The following is a 24,003-nucleotide window of genomic DNA, read 5'->3' on the forward strand; positions in this document are numbered from 1 at the left end:
AAAGGAATGAGATGGTAGGCATACATGAGTCCTAGAGTCCATGAAGTCAGGAAGTCAACTGACAGAGAGCCTGAACTGGCTGCCATTCTGGAGCAGAATCTCTAACACTTCTTGTCCTGGTCTGAAGCAAACAGGTCTATTCTTGGACATTCCCATTTGTGGAAGATGTCTTGTAGAACAGAATTCTTGATTGACTATTTGTGACTGTTTGAGTATTGTCTGCTGATCTGATCTGCTAGTGTATTTTTGAGGTCTGGGAGGTATAGAGCCACTGGTGTGACTTGAGGGCTGATACAACAGTCCCAGCAGTGGATTGCTTCATGACAATGAGGCAACTAGCATGCTCTGCCTCACTTCTTGATGTAGTACATAGCATTGGCTGTCACCAGAGTACAGGTCAGACTGCTGTCCATGATAGATGAACAGTTCTCACCAGGATATGTATGTGAAGTTTCAACTCCTGAGGGAACCAGAGTCCCTGACTCTTAAGTGAGCTCTCCATCCTAGTGTGAGTGCTTTGGACACAAGCATTTCAGTGAGAAGAGGTGGTGGGAATGGCACTCTGCTGTACATGTCTAGAGTGTCCTTCCACCAATCTAATGAGGCGAGAACTTCCTGAGGAATTGTGACCAACATGTATGTGGTGTCTGCTGGGGAGATACATTGCTTTCAGCCACCCTTGCAAGGAGCACAGGTGAAATCTCATAAATTATGTCATGTAAGGACATGGGAGGCCATGTATCCCGTGAGCCTGAAGCAAGTCATGACCTATGTCTTTGGGTGGGCCTGAAGTTGATCAATGAGACTTAGAATGGTGAGGAACCTATCCTGTGGTTGGTAGACCTTTGCCACTGTGGAGTTCAGTACTGCTCCTATGAACTCAATTATTTGAGTAAAGCTAAGAGTAGACTTTCCTCTGTTGAGTCTGAGGCCTAAAGCAGTGGAGAGTTCCAGGGTTACTTGGACTGAGCTGTTCACCTATTGAGATGACTGCCCTCAAATTACCCAGTTATCTAAGTATGGGTAGACTTGAATCCTTTGTCTTCTCAGGTGTGCTGCCACTTTTACTAGATAATTGGAGAAAATACTTGAAGCCATGGAGAGACCAAAGGAGAGCACTCTCTACTGATAATGAATGTTTTCCTTTAGTAACCTGAGGTATTATCTATGGGCTTGGTGAATAGCAATACGGAAGTAGATATCTTTTAAATTGAGAGCTGTGAACCAATTTTGAGGATCTAGGGTAGGAATTATAGATGTTAGATTCACCATCCTGAACTGGAAACAATGATGAATTTGTTGAGTCATCTAAGTTACAGAATAGAATGCCAGTCCCCTTTCTTCTTTGGGAGTAGGAAATAATGAGAATAAATTTCCCTGTAATTCTACAGGCACTTCTTCCACTGCCTCACTTCCTTTCTTAGCAATATTTCATGAAATGGAACCCTGAAGGAGAATAAGGAAGGGGATATGTGTGTAGGGAGGGATTAAAACTGAATGGAGTACTCTTTGTTCACTGTTTCCAAGACTCATTGGTCCGAGGTTATCTGGTTCCAGGCTTCTCAATAAGAAAACAGGTGGCTCCAAAAGGGGGTGGGGAGTGAGAAGGAGAAGCTAGATGTTCTAAGAGACTCTTGACCCTACCATCAAACTTGCTGGCACAGTGTGAATTCAGGGTGTGCAGTGGAAGAGGAAGAGGCAGAGGGTCTCTGCCTCTGAAAACTCTCTCTCTTCCTCTCAGGCTTGGATCTGTGTATCCATAATAGCACTGGGAAGCTTGCCTCCGTCTCTGATATTTCTGAAGCTGACGCTGTTTCCTTCTGAGAGCCAGCATGTACATGCCTAGGAGTATAAGGTGGCTCTCAAGTCCTTTAATGTGTGCAAGGCTTTGTCAGTTCTTGTTGAAAAGATCACAACCCTCAAAGGGAAGGGCCTCAATGTTTGTTTGAACCTCTTCTGGAATTCCTAAGGACTGTAAACAGGAGGTCCTGTGCATCATTATTGTAGTCACCATACCACAAGCTGTTTGTATCAGAGAATTGAGGCAGCTTGTAATGAGGTCTTTGTAGCTAGTTGCCCCTCTGCTGGTACAGCAGTGCCACAAGAGGATACCACAAGAGATGCTTTTCTCAAGTGTCTCTGTGCCCTCTTCTGTAAGTGTGCCCATTGGATTCTCTGTCGGGGAATCTTGGTTCACAGAGCATCTACTGAGGTAAATATATTAGTGACATCACTTCTGGTCCTTCTGAAGTGGAGGACAAGGGATATAAATCTTTCTGATACCATTAGATTTATATACCTATGGTATCAGACCATTAGGTATATATCAATGGTCTGATACCATTAGGTATTCTGGTACTACAAATGTTATGGGTACCACAAAAAAAGAGGGTAGTGTTCCCTCCACCTTGAGAAGCGAGGTTGGTACCATAAAGTGAAGTGCTAGGTGCTCCATCGCAGGTACCAGAGGCGTGGTACTAGGACTGACAGCTTAGGTTACACTGGATTCTTTAGTGCAAGGAGCTTTGGTGCTGGCATGGGAAGCTCTGCCATTTAAAATTTCAGTTCCAGTTGCTTTAGTGTCAGATGCTTTGACTCTTGTTTGTCAGTACCAGGCAAGCAAGTAGTTTCTCTAAGCTGCATTAAGACAATTTGGTGACCCTTCAGTGTCAAAGCATCAGCAGGATCCAGTCTGGGCCTTGAACTGCCTCCTAAGGTAGATCTGCTCAGTGACAGGGAGGGAGAGCTGTGTCTGTGATCACCAGTAAGCACCCTCTCTCTTCAGTGTTGAGTGAAGGAGGGTAGGGAAGCTTTGGTTGACTCCACAGTAGAGAAGTGGGACTTCCTCAGTGCCAAATGACCTCTAGTGCCTGGGGTAGACACTTGACTTACTGGAGAACTCACAGACCTGGTGTGATCCAGTAATTTGGTCTCTCCTTCAGGAGACAACAAGGCCATCATGGACTTCTCTAAGAAGAAAAGCTTCAGGTGGGATTCCCTTGCTTTTGGATCCTTTCGGAAAAGAAGCAGCATAGAGAAACTTGCATGATATAAGTACTTCCCCAAGGCAGAAGAGGCAGTTAGGGTGTCCATAATAGGAACAGCTGCCTCACAAGAGACATAGGTCTTGAATCTAGGGGACTTTGACTTCACTATGTCTGGGGCAAGGTCTGGTTCCAAAGCAAATCCTTAACTTGAAGAGGTTTTTTTCCCCCTTTCTTTTTTTCCTTTTCTTTTTTTGCCAACGGGCTTAAACAAAACCAACTATAGCTAGAGAACTAATTAAGAATTAACTTAGAAAATCAGTTGTACATTGCGCATCGACACTGAAGGTTTTCCATCTTGTAGCCCTCGGCAGTAAGAAGGAACTGAAGGTCACCTCACCATTATGACCTCAGATATGGAACACCAGAGGGTGCAGATATGGCCCTGAAAGACAATGCTATTTTAAAAGATTGTACTCTCACACCCGTTGTGTATGTGCACCAATAATGCAATAGATGTGGTCAATCACTCAAAGATGATCTGATAAGGTGCTTTTTTTATTAACACTTAAATAAAGGGGAAACAAAATAAACATTAACTAAACAGGCCCGTGAATAAAGAAGGTAACTTACTGTGTTGCAGATACAAGATTAGCTGTTTGGTGATCCTGGACCATGTGTAGGGAGAGTGGGGATCTCTAGAGGCCATCTCCTAGCTAGATATACTGCACCCAAATTTGAAATATAGGTATACGACTATTTCAAGTGAGATCTACTTGTCTGTCCACATGCAGACATCTGCAGTATAATTAATAATGGGGCTATCAGTGGATGCATCTCCCTGAGACTGGGATTTCAATCATGAATATTAATTTCAAATATCTTCTGTTTTAAATGTAGGATACGGTGAAACTGGTTTGTATTAAATATGCTCTTTAAACAATTTTATTTTATATCATTATTATAAATTAATTAAATATATTGCATTCAAAAAGTGGGCAGTATGCATTGTTTTCAGAAGTACATTATATAGCCATTAAAACATATTTAAAAGTTTTTAAAACTTTCTTAAGCACTAGCATAAATTCCACTAAAATTAAAAATGTTTCCAGGAACTAGTTAGCAATACCATGTATAATTCATACCTTTTCTCCTGTATCTTTTCCCTCTCCATTTCCATCCAACCTACAAGCTGTTTTTAAAGGGTCTGCAACATGCCTGAGAATTTGTTCTAGATCTTTTAATATAACTTCTGTCTCGGAGACAACTAATAAAACAACAAAATACATAATTTAGCTAAAATATATATGTATATTAATGCAATATTATTAATGAAACAGTATTTATTACTCAGTCAATTAAAACAGTGGGGAACAGATACAGAGAATCTACAGGGAAAATCACTACTCCAAACATGGAAAAGAAAATGGGTTTCCTGTGGTAAAACCATATGGGGCTAAATTCCTCTATCACTGACACTGGTTAAAATCCAAAGTAACTTTACTGGCTTCAAATGTGAGAACAATTCATCCTTTGGTCTTTAATGATTTGAAATCAACACAATTGACAAGATTAAGTGAAGAATAGTAAGAGTTATCTTGTTATCCAAAATTCTTGCAATTTGTATAGCATTCTTATACCGGATATGGGTAGAAACTTGCCTGAAAATTTTTTAAACAAAAATAAAAAGTTGCTTCTTAAATTACTTTACAAAATATATCTCTTGAGCTTTCTGGATAGAAAATCTCTGAAAGGAGATACAAAATGCAACAAAACTCACAACGCCAAGAGGCTCTGCTAAAGCAGAGCTCTTTGGAGATAGGTCACTGGTCGTCTTTCTTCTCCTTCCTACAGAAATAGGATGATGGCAGCTGCAAGCAGCCTTTTCCAAAGGCAGCAGGAATATGGGGGCAGGACGCCACATAAGGTCATCTCCCACCTTTCCATAAATGGACACAACACAATGCTACCATGAGAAAGCTCAAACAGTCCCTTCTGACCAGCCTTATTTCTTTCCAGTGTGTAACACAAAAGTTTTTCACTGTCAAAGCTGATTTGAAATTAAGTAAATTCAAACTAACAGTATTTGGCGCAAAACTTTTATTTTTGTTTCAACACTGTAGGTTTTAGTGAAAAATGTTAGAAAGCATTTTATTTAATGTAATTATTTTTAAAGAGAAGCTGGAAGAAAAAAGAACACAGGAAGCTGTTCTAAAGCAAGACATTCTGTAAACAGCTTTGATAAGATTATAAAGAGATTCTGTTGTGCTAATAAAGTATTAAGTGCAACCTTCAGGTTGAAGGTTAGTTGAAACAATTTAATTTCTAGGTGGGACCGTTTCATCTCACCTTACTGAGGCTTTAGAGGCTGCCAGAAGAAGGCCTTCTCAAGTAAACTTATTACATACTACCCTCATAAATGACTATATCAATAATTGTACCAACTTCTCTTGTCAAAATGTGCAGTAAAGCCCACATGGATGTTTCCACAACAGTACCAGCTTCATAAACCCTAAAAATGTCTTTTCATGGAAAGTCTGACATTACTGATATATTGCAGTAATATATTGTATTATTGTAATATTGTATATATGTGTATATATATTGTTGTAGCCATGTTGGTTCCAGGATCTGAGAGAGACAAGGTGGTGAGGTAATATCTTTTATTGGCCCAGTTTTTGCTGATGAAAGAGACAAGCTTTCAAGCTTCACAACACTCTTCTTCAGCTCTTCTCATGTAATGAATATCATTAGTATTACCACAGTGTGGGTAGATGGGGGCAGATGGGGGCTGCTGACGTATTACTGTGGCTCTTTGGCAATGTACATTGGTAAATTCTGGCTCCTTCTCAGGCTCAGGTTGGCCACCCCGATGTAAGTAGTGCTTATGAGGAATATAAGGGTAACATACTTTACAGTTATATAGATACATACATACATTTTTATATAATCTTTCATATGAACTGTATCCCAACTTGTTTTACAAAACTGAAAAATACAAGATGTTATATTTTATACAGTGTACTGTTTGATAGTATTCTGCCAAAACCTTATACTGTCCAGTCACATAAATGAAGATTTTTGTCCCATAGAGACCTTAGTAGGATTGAGCAAAGAGAAGATGAAAAGCCTTTCCTTTTCTACTTTGTAAGAGGAGTTGTTCTTGTGCTGAGAAAGGCCCAAACAGATTATCTGTGTTAACTATAATGCCATGGAGCCTACTGTAGAAAAGGAGTTTTGGGGATCCAAAATGTTTCCTATCTAAACATTATTTTTTTCTTTTAAATCAAAGAAATGTATGATGCCTGGAATTTCCCAATAATTGAAAGCTTAATCCTGGTAAGCTATGGGGAATTCTGAATTTAGTGTGCTCAAGTGAAGTAGGTACAGAATTGTCAGGAATTTTATTTTTTGCATTTCAGACCATATATCCGGACAATAGCTGAGGACAGGAGAATTCTTCTGAAAGATGTGCTTATAAAAATGACATTTCCAGCCAATATTCTGGAGCATTTTTCATATTAGACTGTACCTAGCCTAACTTGGGATACCAGACAAGTAAATCTGGGCAAATAACAGATTAATCACAATTCAGTCTATTTTATATCTGTAACAATGCAATGCAGAGTTTGTTCCATAGCCAGACATATTTTCTTATATGTTTATGTGCTGTAATTCCAGGTGCAGCACCAGTGAGAACACAAACTATATAACTGAGTCAATCCAAAATATTAAGTTTTAGCTCTATAATATACCATATAGAAGTAGCTGTGAAGCGTTTCAAGTGGTCCAAGCAATCTTTAATGTATTTCATTAAGTGAAGCAGCTATTTTGATATCCTAGTTCTGCCTATTAACTGTTTCACTGGAAAGCACATGAATAATTAGTCTAATCAGAATAGGATGTAGAACTGATACAAAAGATTTAAATTGTTGACAAATAAACTACTGGGACTCCACCTATAGTGATTCCAGTATAATCATGGGGCTGTTGTAATTATTCTTTCTTTGTAGTGCTTTTCATGTCATATTGAAAAACACTCTTTGTAATTCTGAGGTTACTTTGCCTACTGTTTGTTTATTCAGAGGACGCATTCGTTATAAATGGAGCAGTAGGAACCGGCATAGGGTGAACAACTGATTTTTTTTTTTTTTTGCTGGCAACTAAATAAAAATCAGTTCTAAATTAACTGAATCCAAAAATTGCAAAATGTTTTGGCAAAATTGAAAAAAACCTGCTTTTGGTTGAATGTTCTATTTCAGGCATTTTTAAAGGGCTAGATTCACAAAGCAGCAGGAGGAGGAAGAGGAAGAGGTGATGGTGATATCAGTCTATGGTATAGCAGTCAATGTCATTCATAATGTCAATTCATAGTTATTCATAATGGCAATGAATAGTCATTGAATCAGAAAGACAGAGCAAATGAATAACTGTAGCCCGGTGGCTAGGGCACTCACCTAGAATGTGGGAGAGGCAAATTCACGTCTATGCGCCAATAAAAAGTAGAACTTCCACAGGAAAGACTAAGAGAGACCACTGCAAAATATCCCATAATGCTGTGGTAAGGGTACTCTCCTGAGAGCTAGGAGAGTATTTTTAAATCTCTTTTCCACATCAGGCAGAGTGGGGAATTGAACCTTAGTCTTTCACATCCCCAATGAATGCTCTAACCACTGGGCTAAATATTATAAGGAATTAGCCATGGCTACCACCACCAAAATATTTTTGGTTGGAATTATTCACATCAAATTTGTGAATAGTTTTGAGTCAACCAACCTGTTCAGGTTTTTTTTCCGTTGTGTGTGTGTGTGTGTGTCAAATAAACTATTAGTCTGAAAAAATTAACCCATCCCAACTAACACCACATATAGTTCAGGTACTTTCTAATATAACCCTTTGTTTTGTTTTGTTTTTTATTTTGTCCTCCTACATATGAAATGCACAAAGCCAGCGCTCAAGACAAGACACAGACAAAATACTTCTTGGCTTAGGTGAAGATGTACTGGACTGGGAACCCAGGAGATGATGATTTTGAGTCTCCCCCCTTCCACTGATCATTGTTAACAACTGTATCCTTCACAGCCCATATTCACTTAGGCCATTACTTTAAGAGGTTAAATGAGTTAACTGATGATCTGAGAGGTTGCACGTGATCATTTCTGAAAGATAATTTCTGACAGAGCTGGGAATAGGACCCAGATCTCTGCTATAGCAGATCTAAATCTCACTAATTTAGCCACATTGTCTCTCAAGTAGATTAAGCCAAATTTATGTTTCAGAGTAACAGCCGTGTTAGTCTGTATTCGCAAAAAGAAAAGGAGTACTTGTGGCACCTTAGAGACTAACCAATTTATTTGAGCATGAGCTTTCGTGAGCTACAGCTCACTTCATCGGATGCATACCGTGGAAACTGCAGCAGACTTTATATACACACAGAGATCATGAAACAATACCTCCTCCCACCCCACTGTCCTGCTGGTAATAGCTTATCTAAAGTGATCATCAAGTTGGGCTATTTCCAGCACAAATCCAGGTTTTCTCACCCTCCACCCCCCCCCACACAAACTCACTCTCCTGCTGGAAATAGCCCATCCAAAGTGACAACTCTCTACACAATGTGCATGATAATCAAGGTGGGCCATTTCCTGCACAAATCCAGGTTCTCTCAACCCCTCACCCCCCTCCAAAAACCACACACACAAACTCACTATCCTGCTGGTAATAGCTCATCCAAAGTGACCACTCTCCCTACAATGTGCATGATAATCAAGGTGGGCCATTTCCAGCACAAATCCAGGTTTTCTCACCCTACCCCACCCCCATACACACACAAACTCACTCTCCTGCTGGTAATAGCTCATCCAAAGTGACCACTCTCCCTACAATGTGCATGGTAATCAAGGTGGGCCATATCCAGCACAAATCCAGGCTCTCTCACCCCCGCCCCTTTTTTTCCCCCGGGGACACACACACACACAAACTCACTCTCCGGATTTGTGCTGGAAATGGCCCACCTTGATTATCATGCACATTGTAGGGAGAGTGGTCACTTTGGATGAGCTATTACCAGCAGGATAGTGAGTTTGTGTGTGTGGTTTTTGGAGGGGGGTGAGAGAACCTGGATTTGTGCAGGAAATGGCCCACCTTGATTATCATGCACACTGTGTAGAGAGTTGTCACTTTGGATGGGCTATTACCAGCAGGAGAGTGAGTTTGTGTGTGTGGGGGGGGTGGAGGGTGAGAAAACCTGGATTTGTGCTGGAAATGGCCCAATTTGATGATCACTTTAGATAAGCTATCACCAGCAGGACAGTGGGGTGGGAGGAGGTATTGTTTCATGATCTCTGTGTGTATATAAAGTCTGCTGCAGTTTCCACGGTATGCATCCGATGAAGTGAGCTGTAGCTCACGAAAGCTCATGCTCAAATAAATTGGTTAGTCTCTAAGGTGCCACAAGTACTCCTTTTCTTTTTCCAAATTTATGTGTTTAGTTATTCTCTCTGTAAAACGGAGCAATTCTTGCACAGCCATCTCAACAAAACACTGTGAGAAACACAGATGAATGATACAGTCTTTAATTACATGATCAAATGCTATGAGACACTGACTGGGACTGAGGAGAATGGGTTCTGTCCCCTGTTCCGCCACAAGGTTCCTATATCATGCTGAATATGTCATTGACACTAAAGCACTCAGATGTGGATGCTAACTATTAAGATCTTTACTTGGTTTTGGAATACACACTGTGTTAAAACTATTAAAATAATAATTTAAAAATTATTTACCTGTACAATAACTATTGTTCTTTGAGATGTGTGGTGAACATATACATATTCCACTGTAGGTATATCTGTGCCCAATGTATTCAAGTTGGAGACTTTTGTCAGCCGTACTGGTGGGTGGCACATGTGCCCCTTCCCACACTTGTGCATGGAGCTGAGGGCATAAATTGGCTGTGGCCCTGCTGCCCTCTCCATTCCTTCACATGACCATCCAAAAAAGACTCAATGTAACAGGGAAGCAGAAGGGACATGGAATGTATATGTGCATACAAACAACAAAAGTTAACTGTACAGGTATGTAACCGTTTTTTCTCCTCTGAATAGTTGTGCACATACACATTCAACTGTAAGCAACTCAGCAAAAGTTACCCTTGAGAATGGTGGGACTTTAATTATTTGAAGAGAGCCTGCTGCATCATCTTGCCAAAGTTCACTTCAGCTCAGGAAGCTTAAGTAAAAGTGTAGTGTCTGGAGAAGGTAGGTGCAGATGACCATGTTGCTAGCTTTGCAAATGTCCACTATGGGTATGTTGTTCAAAAAGGCTGATGAAGTGGAATGAACCCTAGTGGAAAGGTTTCAGAGTTGTAGCTGTGTTAGTCTGTATCAGCAACAACAACGAGGAGTCCTTGTGGCACCTTAGAGACTAACAAACGTATTTGGGCATAAGCTTTCATGAGCTAGAACCCACTTCATCAGATGCATGGAGTGGGAAATACAGGAGCAGGTATAAATACATGAAAAGATGGGAGTTGCCTTACCAAGTGTGAGGTCAGTTGAATGAGACAATTCAATTAACAGCAGGATACCAAGGGAGGAAAAATCACTTTTGTAGTGGTAATGAGAATAGCCCATTTCAAACAGTTCAAAAGAAGGTGTGAGTAACAGTAGGGGGAAATTAGTGTGGGGGAAATTAGGTTTAGGTTTGGTAATGACCCAACCACTCCCAGTCTTTATTCAGGCCTAATTTGATGGTGTCCAGTTTGCAAATTAATTCCAGTTTTGTAGTTTCACGTTGGAGTCTGATTTTGAAGTTTTTTTGAAAAAGAATTGCCACTTTTAGGTCTGTTATTGAGTGACCAGGGAGACTGAAATGTTCTCCTACTGGTTTTTGAATGTTATAATTCCTGATGTCAGATTTGTGACAGTTAGCGGTGTTCTGTTACTTTCTTTGTTGGGCCTATCTTGTAGTAGGTGACTTCTGGGTACCCTTCTGGCTCTGTCAATCTGTTTCTTCACTTCCGCAGGTGGGTATTGTAGTTTTAAGAACAAAAACACCAACCCAGGAACCAAACCCTGCAACAGACCAAAGGACAGCACTGCGTACTGTCAGTCTGCGTTCCCGACAATGAATCAAGATAATTTTCTGTGTCCTAGATGTGTTATTATGTGAAAGAAAGTGCCCTGCAAACTGAGGGCAGCATACCAATCTCCAGGAAAAGAATAACAGATAAGAGGATGACCATCCTGAAATATTATTTTCTTGATGCATCTATTCAGATTTCTTAAATCCAAAACAGGCCTTAGACCACCTCTTTTTTTTTTGGAGCCCGGGGTGTGGGGCTGTGGGGGGGAGTAATGGGAACTAAAGCCCTTCCCTTTGTGCTGGTGAGGAACTTCCTCTGTTGCTCCCAATTCCAGAAGAGATTGTACTTCTTGAAGTAAAACAGCCTTGTGAGATCGGACCCTGAAAAGGGATGGGGTAGGTAGGTTGGAGAAAGATCTTAAAGTCTTCAGGAGGCGTTGAGGAAGATTCTGGTGTTACAACCTCATCAGGGAAGAAACATGAGGAGGTAGATCTGTGGGTTCCTCCCTGTGTTCCTCTTCCTTAGTTAATCCCAATGTTGGGGATGACTGATGGACTGGATCTTCTCTAACAGGAATAGGCGCTTGAGATGCAGACTTTCTTCTGGACCACATTGCAGATGGGTATCTAGAAGCTCTGGGAGAAGTCCAGCATGGCCAGTATGGCAAGGGCTGGTAATCCAATCTCTGTACTACCCACAGTGGTGGACACTACACTGGAATATCCCTATAAGTGTAGTATTCCTGTTCCATCCCATGGGTCTGAGCAGTATCGCTAGAATGTGATCTCTAAGATGACTTAAAAGACCTTGCAGGAGAAATGCGTTGGTCATGCTTCAAATCTGAGGAGAAGATGATATAGCTCTCTTCAAGAAATGGAGAAGCTGCTCCAGTGGGTGTCAGCAGATGCTTCAGCCCTGGTGAGGCATGCTGTTGCACAGTCAGTATTACCAGTGTCAAAGCTGACTCTATTTGTTCAGGTGGAACCTATGCTGACTGGTATACGGATTGTACCAATGGGGCCAGCATTACAGATGGTGCCAGCCGTGCTGACTGAGCAGACAAGGCGGACAGTGCTGATGTAGATGAAACTGCTGCCATTGATACCAGACAGTGAATTAGGCACAAAAAGGCACAATAAGCATTTTGTCACAAAGAATGCTTGTGACATCAACATTACTGTAATTGGAGGTAAGTGCTCCACAGACAGCACCTGATAGTGCTTGAGTAGAAGATGATGAAGGTACCTGTCTTGATGGCCCCACCAGAGTTGACAGTGCTACGTCAAACAGTACTGGTAAACGGTGTTTATGACCAGACTTCAATTCAGTAACGAAGAACTTTTAGATTATCTGTCCCATTTGCGGGTCAACATAGAAGAACTAGATGGTATATCAGCTTCAGATGGTGAAGGAAACTTCCTCTGCTTTGAGGAAGCTGCAGGAGAAGAAGAAGATGATCTCTTTTATCCAGATTTTGTTTTTGGGGCCTGGGCAACCAGAGGTGCACTCCACACAGAAGAACTCTCCCTTCCTTTGTAGTCAGGGTTAGGCTCTGAAGTGGGGTGCATCGACTTCTCAAGCAAATGAATATTGATATGGAATTCCTTCAACTTTTTGGTCCTTGCTGGGAAAGAGGTATGAATGGACATTTGTCCCTAACATGTCCCTCTTCCAAGACGGCTCGAGTACCTATCACTCACAGATGTTACTGCCCTGCAGGTGGCACACTGTTTACCTCCTGGGGATCTCTGCATGGTAAGAGACACCCAGAGCACAAAGAGTGAACTATCTAACTGATTCTAACTAACCTACAACAGTAAATCTATGAAAAAAATATGTACAATATATTTTTTTAAAATCCGGCAAGTAAAGAAAATCAAAGCTCAACAGGGAGCCCCATCTCTTGACATGGATGGTAAGAAGGGACTGAGAGAGAGGCAGCAGCCACAACCCTTTGGAACACAAAATGGCAGGGGCGCTTGAGCCACCCCTACTACTGCTGGCAAAAGTCTCTGACTAGAGTGCACTGGGTACACATACACCTACAGTGGAATGTATATGTGCACAATGACTCTAAGGAGAATTTAACGTTGCAGCAACAGGTGTCTTGGAATTTGTTTTTTGTTCTGTATATATACACATATGGCTTGTATGCTAAAATATTATTGTTCATCAAAGACAATCTTTTCAACACAAAAGGGAATCAAAAGCTTAAATATATTTAAGATGCTAAATGTATGTAAATATTATTCAAAGTCACTGGACACTTGTAATTAAACAACAGATAGTTTATACATACCCAGATTTTCTTTTGACAGGAAGTCATCTGAAACCATTGTTTCAAGAGAGCATCTTAACATACTTTTCCTAGAAAAAGATTTTCACACATGTAATACAAATCACTAATGACGCAGAGTTAACGGACATTTTAAAACATTATATTTATTCATACGACAACATTTTTCTAGGTTCTTTATGACAATAGTTGCTACATATTGATTTGTGAAAAAGACCTGTCTCTCTCATTCATTTCCAGGTAATAATACTTATTACAGGTACAATCTTCTGTTTATCCCGTATTATTAACAGACTTTTGGTCCCAGGGTTTGGATAAGCAGTAAGAAGAAATGCATTATGAGAAGCAATTTCTATTTATACTCAGAAAAAAATCAAATGTAGACACAAAATGAGCCAAATTTCCAAACTCTAACCCACAAAAATTGTCCAGGCTAAATTTAGCTAATATCGATATCTACGTACCTTATTGTACCCACAAATCAGGTACTTCAACATCTAAGTGACCTAATTGTTCCTCCACACAAATAAACTGCTTTTATTATTTGCATCTGCATAATTGCAGGAACAAAAATGAAAGCCTGCTGAAAATCTAGCCAATTATCACTAACAGTAAATTATTTAGCAAGGTAAGTAGCAGTGAATTTGTGAAAGACGATTGAAATCATGCTTAAAAATGTTTCTACGCTCTGCAAAAACAGTGTTTATATTTCATTCTTGATGGTCCTCCTGAATTCTCCACTAATGTATCACCCTTGATTTACACATCTCCCATTCAGGATTTGCTGTTGCAACGCCTTCTGGCCACAGAGTGCTAAATGTCTTACCTTCAGCAGTACTCTTGCACTGACTTGGATATTGTTAGTGAGGACAAGGAGGTGCTCTTCCTACTCCAGCACCCACATTCTCAGAAATGACAGAATAAGTCTCACATAATTGCATGATATACTAATCACAGTGATACTAAGTCATTGGAAGTTATTTAATTACACAGTAAAAACTTTAAAAAAGAAATACCCAAATCTTACTTTCTTTTTTGTCCAATTCCACTTCTATTTTTCTTGACAACTTGCTTTTTCTGAGCTTTTATCTGACACACAAAAATAAGAAAACTTGGTTTGTGAGTGGTAATATGCTGTAACATTTAATATGCTGTAACATTTTAAAGTAATTTTCAGCTATATATTAGTACATTCTATAACTACATAAACCTTTACAGGAGACAAATTTAAACTTGTAATTACAAATATGAAAAATTATTTATCAAAACAGTTTTTAAAAATCCAATAAAACACTTATACCAACTCAACTAATGTTTTGTAGATCCCTTACATGGATTCAGGCTTTCATTATGATACTAAATATTAGTAGACTTCTTCTCTGACTTTTATAGTTTGATTTATAAGACAGGTATGTCACATGTTATAAGAATGCATAAACACAATTTATATTAAAAATACCTTGAACTGTGTAGCGTGTCAAGTATCAGGGGGTAGCCGTGTTAGCCTCTACCCACAAAAACAACAAGGAGTCCGGTGGCACCTTAAAGACTAACAGATTTATTTGAGCATAAGCTTTTGTGGGTAAAAACCTCACTTCTTCAGATATGTTTTGTGTGTATGAATATGAAAAAAAAAAGATAGATTAATTCATGCTACAGTATTCTTGAAACGATGATTAGACTGTCATCTCAAAAAGAGAATATATGTTCTTCATCAAGACTCTGGGGTTTTTTTTAAATACAGGTTAATGATGATAAAAGGAAAGCAAACACTGTGCTCTTTTGGACAGCGCACTGGAGTACAAGTTAGCAGATATGGGTTCTATTGCTGGCTCTGCTACTGACCCGCAAGTAATTTCATTCTCTGTGCCTTTGTTTCCCTTCTGACTTTTCAAATACTTTGTCTATTTATAAGATAACTTTGGACTGCCTCTCACTATGTGTCTGTATAGTGGTTAGCACAATGGGCCCTCAGAGATTAGTTGGGGTTTTGGGGCCCTATTGTAATACAAATAATAACATCTTTAATTATTAGTATTTTCTAAATGAGTATATATATTATATATGCAAACTTACTTTCATGCTTTCCATAACTGGTAGATAATATAAAATATTCCAAAACATCAGTACTTCTTAGGGATAATCAGTTTAAGATCCCTTATTAAGTAACACAAATCAAAAGATAACTTTTTATGTAAGTACTGTGCTACTACACTAAATGTAAATACCTTTGGCGTTTATCCATATTTGTATAAATAGATATATAGAGATAAATATATATAGATATATATATTATATATATTCATTCTAACTCTGAAATTATCTCAAATACACTGGTGGTTTACACAAATTTGTTAGCTGGATTCACTTTAGCCCTTGAATTTTGCCTTCATATAAGAAATGATTTGTTAATCTTTTTTCCCCAATTAATTTCAGACCTTTATCACTATTGAAATGGGAAATTTGCCAAGATTGCCAAAAATGAAAATTTCATCCTTTGTATATTTGTCAGAAGTGATCAAAGAGGAAACTTAATACTCCATCAGACTTTCCTCCTATTGGGAAGTCTGAGGGAGAATTAAGTGAAATGCTGAAAATAGAGTTACTCCAACAGATCTGCTTATTGTGAGTTGTCAGTCATATCTGCTTATTTTAGTGGCTAATAAAGTTTTATTGCTTTTCACTCCTGTGACAATTTGAAGAATTATACAGCTTATGAATTCTGGTTGATTTTATGAAATTGCCATATTACTAAATGCCTCGGTGTATGTGCTATCTGCTAACAGGGCTTGTGCCACATTTCTCCCAGACTAGGGACAACAGAGAACCAGTAACCTGAATGGATCCCATTCCAATGGAAGCACTATAGAACAATAGGATGGCTGAAGCCTTGGGGATCCAGTTTGACTTAGCTTGTTTTCGGGGAAGAAGGGGACAAGCAGTGGAACTTCCCTAAAAGGGGACTAAGGAGGCTGATGTGCTGTTATAGCCCTTTTGAGACAAAGAGGAACAAAAGGGACAGCTATATGAGGGAGACAGGTTCTGTTGACTGTTGGACCAGCCAAAGTTGGAGGCAGCTGAGTGCAGATAAACTCCCTGATTCGGAGGAGAAGCCATGAGCTGGCGAAGAACGGCCCAGCAGATAGGACCTGGAACACTGAAAAGACCCTAACCCAATTCTCAAAGAATGCTCAAGAGTGGTAAGGTAATTGAGGCAGGGAATGGCACATCGGCATTTATTGCTTTACCTAGATCTGTTTTTCGTGCTGTCTAAAGTAAAGAATTGATTGTTTTCAGAAATCCTTTGCAAAGCCTATGCCTGTTTGTTTCAACTACCACATGTCCCTACAGAGGTAAACTATAAACAGAAAACCCTCAACAGGGAAGCTCTGGAAAAGGATTTGCTTAAGCTACTGGAGTGTCTTGCGGGGGGTTCAACACTCGTCTTGTGAGCCCAGAGCAGGTATCAGAGCGGCTATGCCCAGGAAGAGTGCAGAGAGGCCAGAGCCAGTGCCGCAGCCTACCCAGAACAAGGGAAGCTTAAAAGAGGAGATCCAAACACAGCAACCTGAAGTATCAAACAGGGAGAGCTTGACCAGGGATGTCACATATCCCGTTAGCACTGCAGAACAACACAGCTAAGAGAGCATGAGATGGATTTTATTCCTTCTTGCATCATCATCAGAATTGTTTATTAGGTTCTCATCACTCATACCTATTCAATCCCACCAAAGACTTTTATGAGTGCTACTTAGGGAATAATTTGGTCTGCCAAACTTTTCTTTATTGATGATCATAGAAATGACCCAGCCTGACTTTCTGTGCCCATGTTGAGTTTGAAAGACTGGCTGTTAGAAAAGTGTTTTTGTAAACTTGTGAATTGAGTGCATGTGTGTTAGAAATCTTTTAGATACAAACAAGGAATCTCTCAATGTTATTTTACTGAATCATTTTTCAGAGTAGAACTGACCTTTAAACTGAGTTCTTGGTAAGTACAAATGGTAAGGCTTTGCTGCCCAAACAACAGAATTTTTAAACTATTTTTTTCAAAGCTAAAATGATAGTGTGCCAAGAACTTGCTCATTTTTTTAATTATAGAGTAGAAGCAGCTACAGTAAATTAAGGTATTTTTTAGTTTTAATTAAATTTTATATCATTAATAAGGAACAGAAATAGAACAGAATTAATCTATAGTTACATGTAGCACATTGCAGGAGACTAAATAAAAAAAAATCTTGAGCATATATTTTAGATTTATATGAAAAATACTACACACAATTAATATGAAAAATACTACTTTTGCATAAGTATAATGGATTTCTCTTAAGATGTTCCTTCCTAGTTGCTGCAGTGAGCTATTGCTGTAGCCTTATGTCTCTACTGTATAAGGGTTCAGCTTTTAAAATGAGTTTGACAGTAGTATTCTAGTCCCTACTAGTTGTCAAAACTAGTAGGATAGTTGTCAAAAAACACCAATGTGGCACAATTCACCATGATAGGAAGATTCTGCTGTGACTGAAACAGCAACAGTGTTGCAAGTTGGGAGTAAAGGACAGATAATGTACAGAATGTAATGTATCTTGCACAGTGCCTACTTGTGCTATACTTTAATAAGCATCAAATTCACATACAATTTAAGCAAACTTTAAACAAAAAATTGCCTTTATTGCATCACAGATCACTGAGCTTCCCAAAACCCTGTGCATAAGGCCTAATATGAATCTGTATTCACACTTGGTCATCAGCTCTAACAACTCTTGATTTTGTGTCTGTTGCTGTAAATTCTGCTCTTACAGAATGATATTATGTGATACATTATGATGTTTGGTCATAGCTGATTTCTAAAATCAATTTACACTAATAAACCTTTATGGCCAAACAGCCAGTCATAAAAATCTGGCCTCTGATTCTTTCCCATCAACAATACAAATTTTCTTTAATCTCACCCATCTTTAAAAAATTTACCTTTGACCCTACTTGTCCCTCCAGCGACCACCCCAGTTCCCTTTCATCTATAAACTCATTGAACATGCTATTAATAATTGCTGTCTAGAGTTCTTCTCCAATTCCATCCTAGACCTTCAATCTGACTTCAGCTCCTTGCACTCCATTGAAACTGCCCTAAAAGTCTACAATGACCTCTTTGTCACCAAAGCTCAGAACCAGGGCTCTATCTGATCCTCATTGACCTGTCAGCTGCCTTCAACACCACTAGTCACACTTAGCTTGAAATCTTGTCCTGCCTTAGCTTCCGTAACAATGTCCTCTCCTGGTTCTCCACCTACCACTCTAATTCCTCCTTTAGCTTACACTTCATTCCCCCTGCCCCAACTCTGGGAGTTCCACAGGGGGCCATCCTTGGTAACCTTTTATTCTCTCTCTATACCTTATCTCTGGAATAATTTCATCCACAAATTCAACTACCATCTCTATGTGGACAATTCACAAATGTACTTCTTTACTTCAGACTTGTCTTCTCCTGTCCAAATTAAAATCCTGATCTGTCTCTCTGCCATTTCTTTGTGGATGTCTAGCTGTCAGCTCAAACTCAACATGGCTAAAACAGAGTGCTTAATCTCTCCTCTCCTGCAAGCCATCTCTACTACCTCCTTTCTCAATCACTGCAGACAATACCACCATAACTCAAGCCCATAACCTGGACATCATCTTCAACTCTGAACTCTCTATAGGACCTCACATCCAGACTATGTCTAAGTCTTGCTAGTTCTATCTGCACAGTACCTCTGAGATAACTCCTCTCCCATCCATCCACACATCCAAAATTTCATCTCACATCTTGATTACTGCATCATTCTTTTCTCTGGCCTTGACAAATGCCCTGATCATATCCATTAAGAATGCTGTTGCAAAGACAATTTTCTCAGTCTGTTACCATGTCACCCCTCTCTTTGCATCCCTCCACTGGCTCTCTCTTCACTATTGTATCAAACATAAACTACTTAACTTCACTTTCAAGGTCCTTCACAACCTATCTCCACCCTATCTATTGCCTCTCATTCTGCACTAAGAGGTCAACTTCCACCTCCAATTGACTCATGACGCTACCCTGTACCACTTACTTGTTAAATACTCAAATAACCACCTTCATGCTTTCTCCCATGCTGCTCCTCACACTTCAGAGGAACTCCCCATAAACATCCACAAAACTAACTCATTATCTTTCTTCAAAATTCTCCACAGTCAAGAAGCTTACAAAAAAAATAATAAGGGTAAGGGTGCTGGTATGCTGAGACCACTTCCTATCTTACTGACCAATGCTGTCTCATTGTTTCCTTGTACTCCCTCATCTGTCTATATTGATCTGTGGTCTCTTGTCATAGACTTAGCTTATAAGGTCTTTGGGACAGGGTCTGTCTTTTTGTTGGGTTTGTACAACACCTAGCACAACAGAGTCCTGGTCCATGATTAGAGCTATGATAATGCAAATTAAATAACATTTATAGTATTTCTACATAAGTAAGCTACTGAATAGTATACATAAGGATAACTCCACTGTTGCCCTATTATGGGCCTCCCTTTCCTTCTGAACTCATGATTGGCTTCTGCAGTGGAATTCTACAGCATTACAATACATTCAAAATAAACATTTCCTGTATCAGTTATCAGTGAGTCTGAAATTATATAATTCAGAAACTTCACTGAACTCTTAAATTTCTTCTTCTTATCTAGTTCTGAAAATCACTTCTATCAGAATTGCATTGTATGGTGGGGAGGTTTGTTTTGGTTTTTTTACAGTCTTTATTCAGGGTGTTTTGTCCTATTTTAATGGTCTCCACTTGATAAGCTAAACTACCCACCTTTGATGTTAAAATTTCTATTTTCATTTCTATCAATTAAATGGAAATTTTTAATTAATCCATCTTGTGTTAAAAGTCTCCAAGGAGGCAATTTATTGATCCATCTGACAAAAATTTGTCAGGAACACAAATACCATAGTAGCAATTGTGGAATAAATACATAGACAAAAATTATTTCAGTGTTTCTAGTAATGGTGGTAGTGACGAGAATGTTGACGGAGCTTGAAATGCAGACCCTGAGTCACCAGCTTTAACAAGCTTTCATTTTTAGTCCTATGTTTATTGAAGGTATATCACCTTATGAAATCAAGTCAGTATAAAAATATTATTTGTCCTCTAGGCCAAGAGTTCTCTAAATTGGAACCCGGCTAGCTCAATCCCCTGGTTCTTGATATTCTGCATAATGACAAGGAAAGTTACCATGGTAAAGTGATTAGTTGTTCTGTTATTTTCAAGAGAAAATGTTCCCAAACATGAGAGCCTATGTAAATCTTTTATTTAGATTTTTTTCAATAAATGTGTTAATTTAAAATTGTTCACCATGGCATACAAAGCACTAGAAGAAAAAACAGAAAAATAAAAAGAATGAGGAAAGGAAAATGATGTGCTGCTGTACTTCAAGATGCCAAGTGTAGACTATGTATAGCTTCCAAAAAACAGAACCCAGACCCACAACACCAAAAGTCTACAAGAGGCTGGAAAAGAAGCACCCAGCTCTGAAGACAGTGCTGCCACAAAAAGCAGCACAGAAGTAAGGGGAAAGTCATCACAGCCTGAAGTATTTTCAAACGGGGGCCCAGCAAAAAAAGTTTGAGAACCCCTACTCTAAATTGACCCAGGAAGTGGGCGGGGGAAACAAAACCCAGTTTGTTCCCTGGTTTTTGATTAATTCAAGAAAACTTAGACAGTCACTCCAACTCTTCAGATGGTTAAACAATACATTTACTAAAGTTTTTATTCTCCAGGAACATGCAATTTTCCCTAGCTAACTGCACTCTCCAGGACTTATAAAACTAGAATTGTTTCGGCCTAAAGGAATTGTGTTCTCATTTTATCAAAGTAGCCATTTCTGAGGTCTGTTTCCTTTTATTTACTATTTTCCCCAATTATTAAGTATAGCCAGACAACCCTCCCTACAGGTTTGGCACTTCTGCCAGGAGTTGTAGGGTAGAACAGATCTGAGCACCTACCTTCCAGGAAGACCATTAATCCCTTCCTAGCCTAACCAGTAAAAGGTTGTATATGCTCCATTTCTCCAAGTAAATGGGCTGTGTACAAGACAAATGTGCTCAAAAGTGAGAGTGAGAAATGGAATTGTTAGCCTCAAAAAGCAACCGGAATGCATATGACAAGATATGAAGGGGAATGGTGCACAACATCACCTGTTCCTTTTTGTATGGTTTGAGACAGTCCTACCAACCACTTCCCTGCCACTCTCCAGGATTGCACACAGTCCCCACACAACGTGGCTCCACAACAAGTCCAATATCTCCCTGCACTGTCCAGTGATTGCGTTCCCACATGCAGTAGAAATGCAGCATTTTGGCTCTTATGTCTCCACATACAGGAAATCAAGTGGTTGGCTCTAGTATTTTTAGGAATATCACACTACCTTTATTATCTTCAAGAAAGATTCATAGATTCATAGAAGGTTAGGGTTGGAAGGGACCTCAGGAGGTCATCTAGTCCAACCCCCTGCTTGAAGCAGGACCAGTCCCCAATTTTTGCTCCAGATCCCTAAACGGCCCTCTCAAGGATATCCTAGTGCAGAAAAAGGAAGTGACTTATTTGAAGACAGAATGAATGAGGCATTGACTCAAGCTCTAGTTATGTTGTCTAAAAGAAAGGAGACTTAACTGTTTCCATAGTCTTGGTATTATAAAACATATTAGTAAAATAAATTAATTTTTTCTACTTTCTAACCACTGGATTGTGTTATGCCTTTTTCTGGTAAACTACAGAGCCATCTCTTCCCACTGTACATACTTATCAATCTCCTTTTAACTTTCTCTTGGATATACTAAATAAATTGAGCTTTTAAAATCTCTCATTATAAGACATATTTTCCAGACCTCAAATCATTCTTGAAGATTTTTTCTGAGCCCTTTACAATATTTCAAGATCTTTTCTGAGGGTGGAAACCAGAACTGGACACTGTATGCTGCTAATGCCATCTATAGAGGTAGTATCACCTCCCTATTAGAAGGTCCCCACAGATCTAGAACCCAGACCTGCAGAGATACCAGGCAGCTGACCTCTCCTGCCTGCCACTCAGCAGCAGCTGAAACTCATTTGTTCTCCACTTCCCATGACCCACTGTGGACACAGACCATGGGTAGCTCCACAGGGTCTGTGGAGGTGTCAAGGTTCCTCCCCCACTCTGAACTCTAGGGTACAGATGTAGGGACCTGCATGAAAACCTCCTAAGCTTACTTTTACCAGCTTAGGTTAAAACTTCCCCAAGGTACAAATTAAGTTTATCTTTTGTCCTTGGAATATCCACTGCCACCACCAAACTCTAACTGGGATTACTGGGAAACGTAGTTTGGACACGTCTTTCCCCCCAAAATCCTCCCAACCCTTGCACCCAACTTCCTGGGAAAGGTTTGGTAAAAATCCTCACCAATTTGCATAGGTGACCACAGACCCAAACCCTTGGATCTGAGAACAATGTAAAAGCATTCCGTTTTCTTACAAGAAGACTTTTAATAGAAAGAGAAGTAAATAGAAGTAAAGGAATCACCTCTGTAAAATCAGGATGGTAGATACCTTACAGGGTAATTAGATTCAAAACATAGAGAATCCCTCTAGGCAAAACCTTAAGTTACAAAAAAGACACACAGACAGAGATAGTCACTCTATTCAGCACAGTTCTTTTCTCAGCCATTTAAAGAAATCATAATTTAACACATATCTAGCTAGATTACTTACTAAAAGTTCTAAGACTCCACTCCTGTTCTATCCCCAGCAAAAGCAGCGTACCGACAGACACAGACCCTTTGTTTCTCTCCCTCCTCCCAGCCTTTGAAAGTATCTTGTCTCCTCATTGGTCATTTTGGTCAGGTGCCAGCGAGGTTACCTTTAGCTTCTTAACCCTTTACAGGGCAGAGGATTTTTCCTCTGGCCAGGAGGGATTTTAAAGGGGTTTACTCTTCCCTTTATATTTATGACAGGAGGGTTTGACAGACAGTAGCTTCATGGCTCCTGATTGGCTCCCTGCCCTATATAAACTCAAGAGGCATTCCAGTGTAGGAGAAAAAGTCTCCAAGAAACAGTGTGAATTTCCTGTAACTGCCATCACTGTTTTTGAATGCTTGGCTTTGACCTTGACTTGATTTGAACTTTGCCTCTTGACATGGATCCTGAAACCTGACTTGGACTCCGACCCTGGCCTGGAACCTATGAACTGCTCTGCTACTCCCAGCCTCAGGTGTGTCCCTGCTCTGACTCTTGGCCCTGACTGCCTTTGTTGAGATCCTGACACTGCCTCCTACTTGGTATTTCCCTGCTTACAAGAACAAAGATGACATTCACTCTCTTAGCTACTCCATCACACTGGGATCTTATGTTCAATCCTGGGCGCCCCATCATCTCAGGCATTGGCACCCTGACAGCAGGATTGTCTGGCTATGTAGACTCCCTCCTCAGGCCCTACGCTACCAGCACTCCCAGCTACCTTCGAGACACCACTGACTTCCTGAGGAAACTTCAATCCATCGGTGATCTTCCTGATAACACCATCCTGGCTACTATGGATGTAGAAGCCCTCTACACCAACATTCCACACAAAGATGGACTACAAGCCGTCAAGAACACTAT

At 39.8% G+C, this 24,003-nt stretch overlaps 1 protein-coding gene across 1 annotated transcript in view; it reads right to left on the reverse strand.

The window, feature by feature from the left end:
• ZCWPW2 (zinc finger CW-type and PWWP domain containing 2) overlaps positions 1 to 24,003 on the reverse strand; it is a 134,655-nt gene that overhangs the window by 16,300 nt on the left and 94,352 nt on the right. Inside the window, exons 7-9 of the mRNA XM_073329663.1 lie at positions 14,394 to 14,455; positions 13,370 to 13,437; positions 4,130 to 4,251 (exon numbers count right to left, since the gene is read on the reverse strand). Of these exons, the coding sequence (XP_073185764.1) occupies positions 4,130 to 4,251; positions 13,370 to 13,437; positions 14,394 to 14,455 (252 nt within the window). The remainder of the gene's footprint in view (positions 1 to 4,129; positions 4,252 to 13,369; positions 13,438 to 14,393; positions 14,456 to 24,003) is intronic.

This window comes from Lepidochelys kempii, chromosome 2 (genome assembly GCF_965140265.1).
Source record: "Lepidochelys kempii isolate rLepKem1 chromosome 2, rLepKem1.hap2, whole genome shotgun sequence".
Lineage (NCBI taxonomy): Eukaryota > Metazoa > Chordata > Testudines > Cheloniidae > Lepidochelys > Lepidochelys kempii.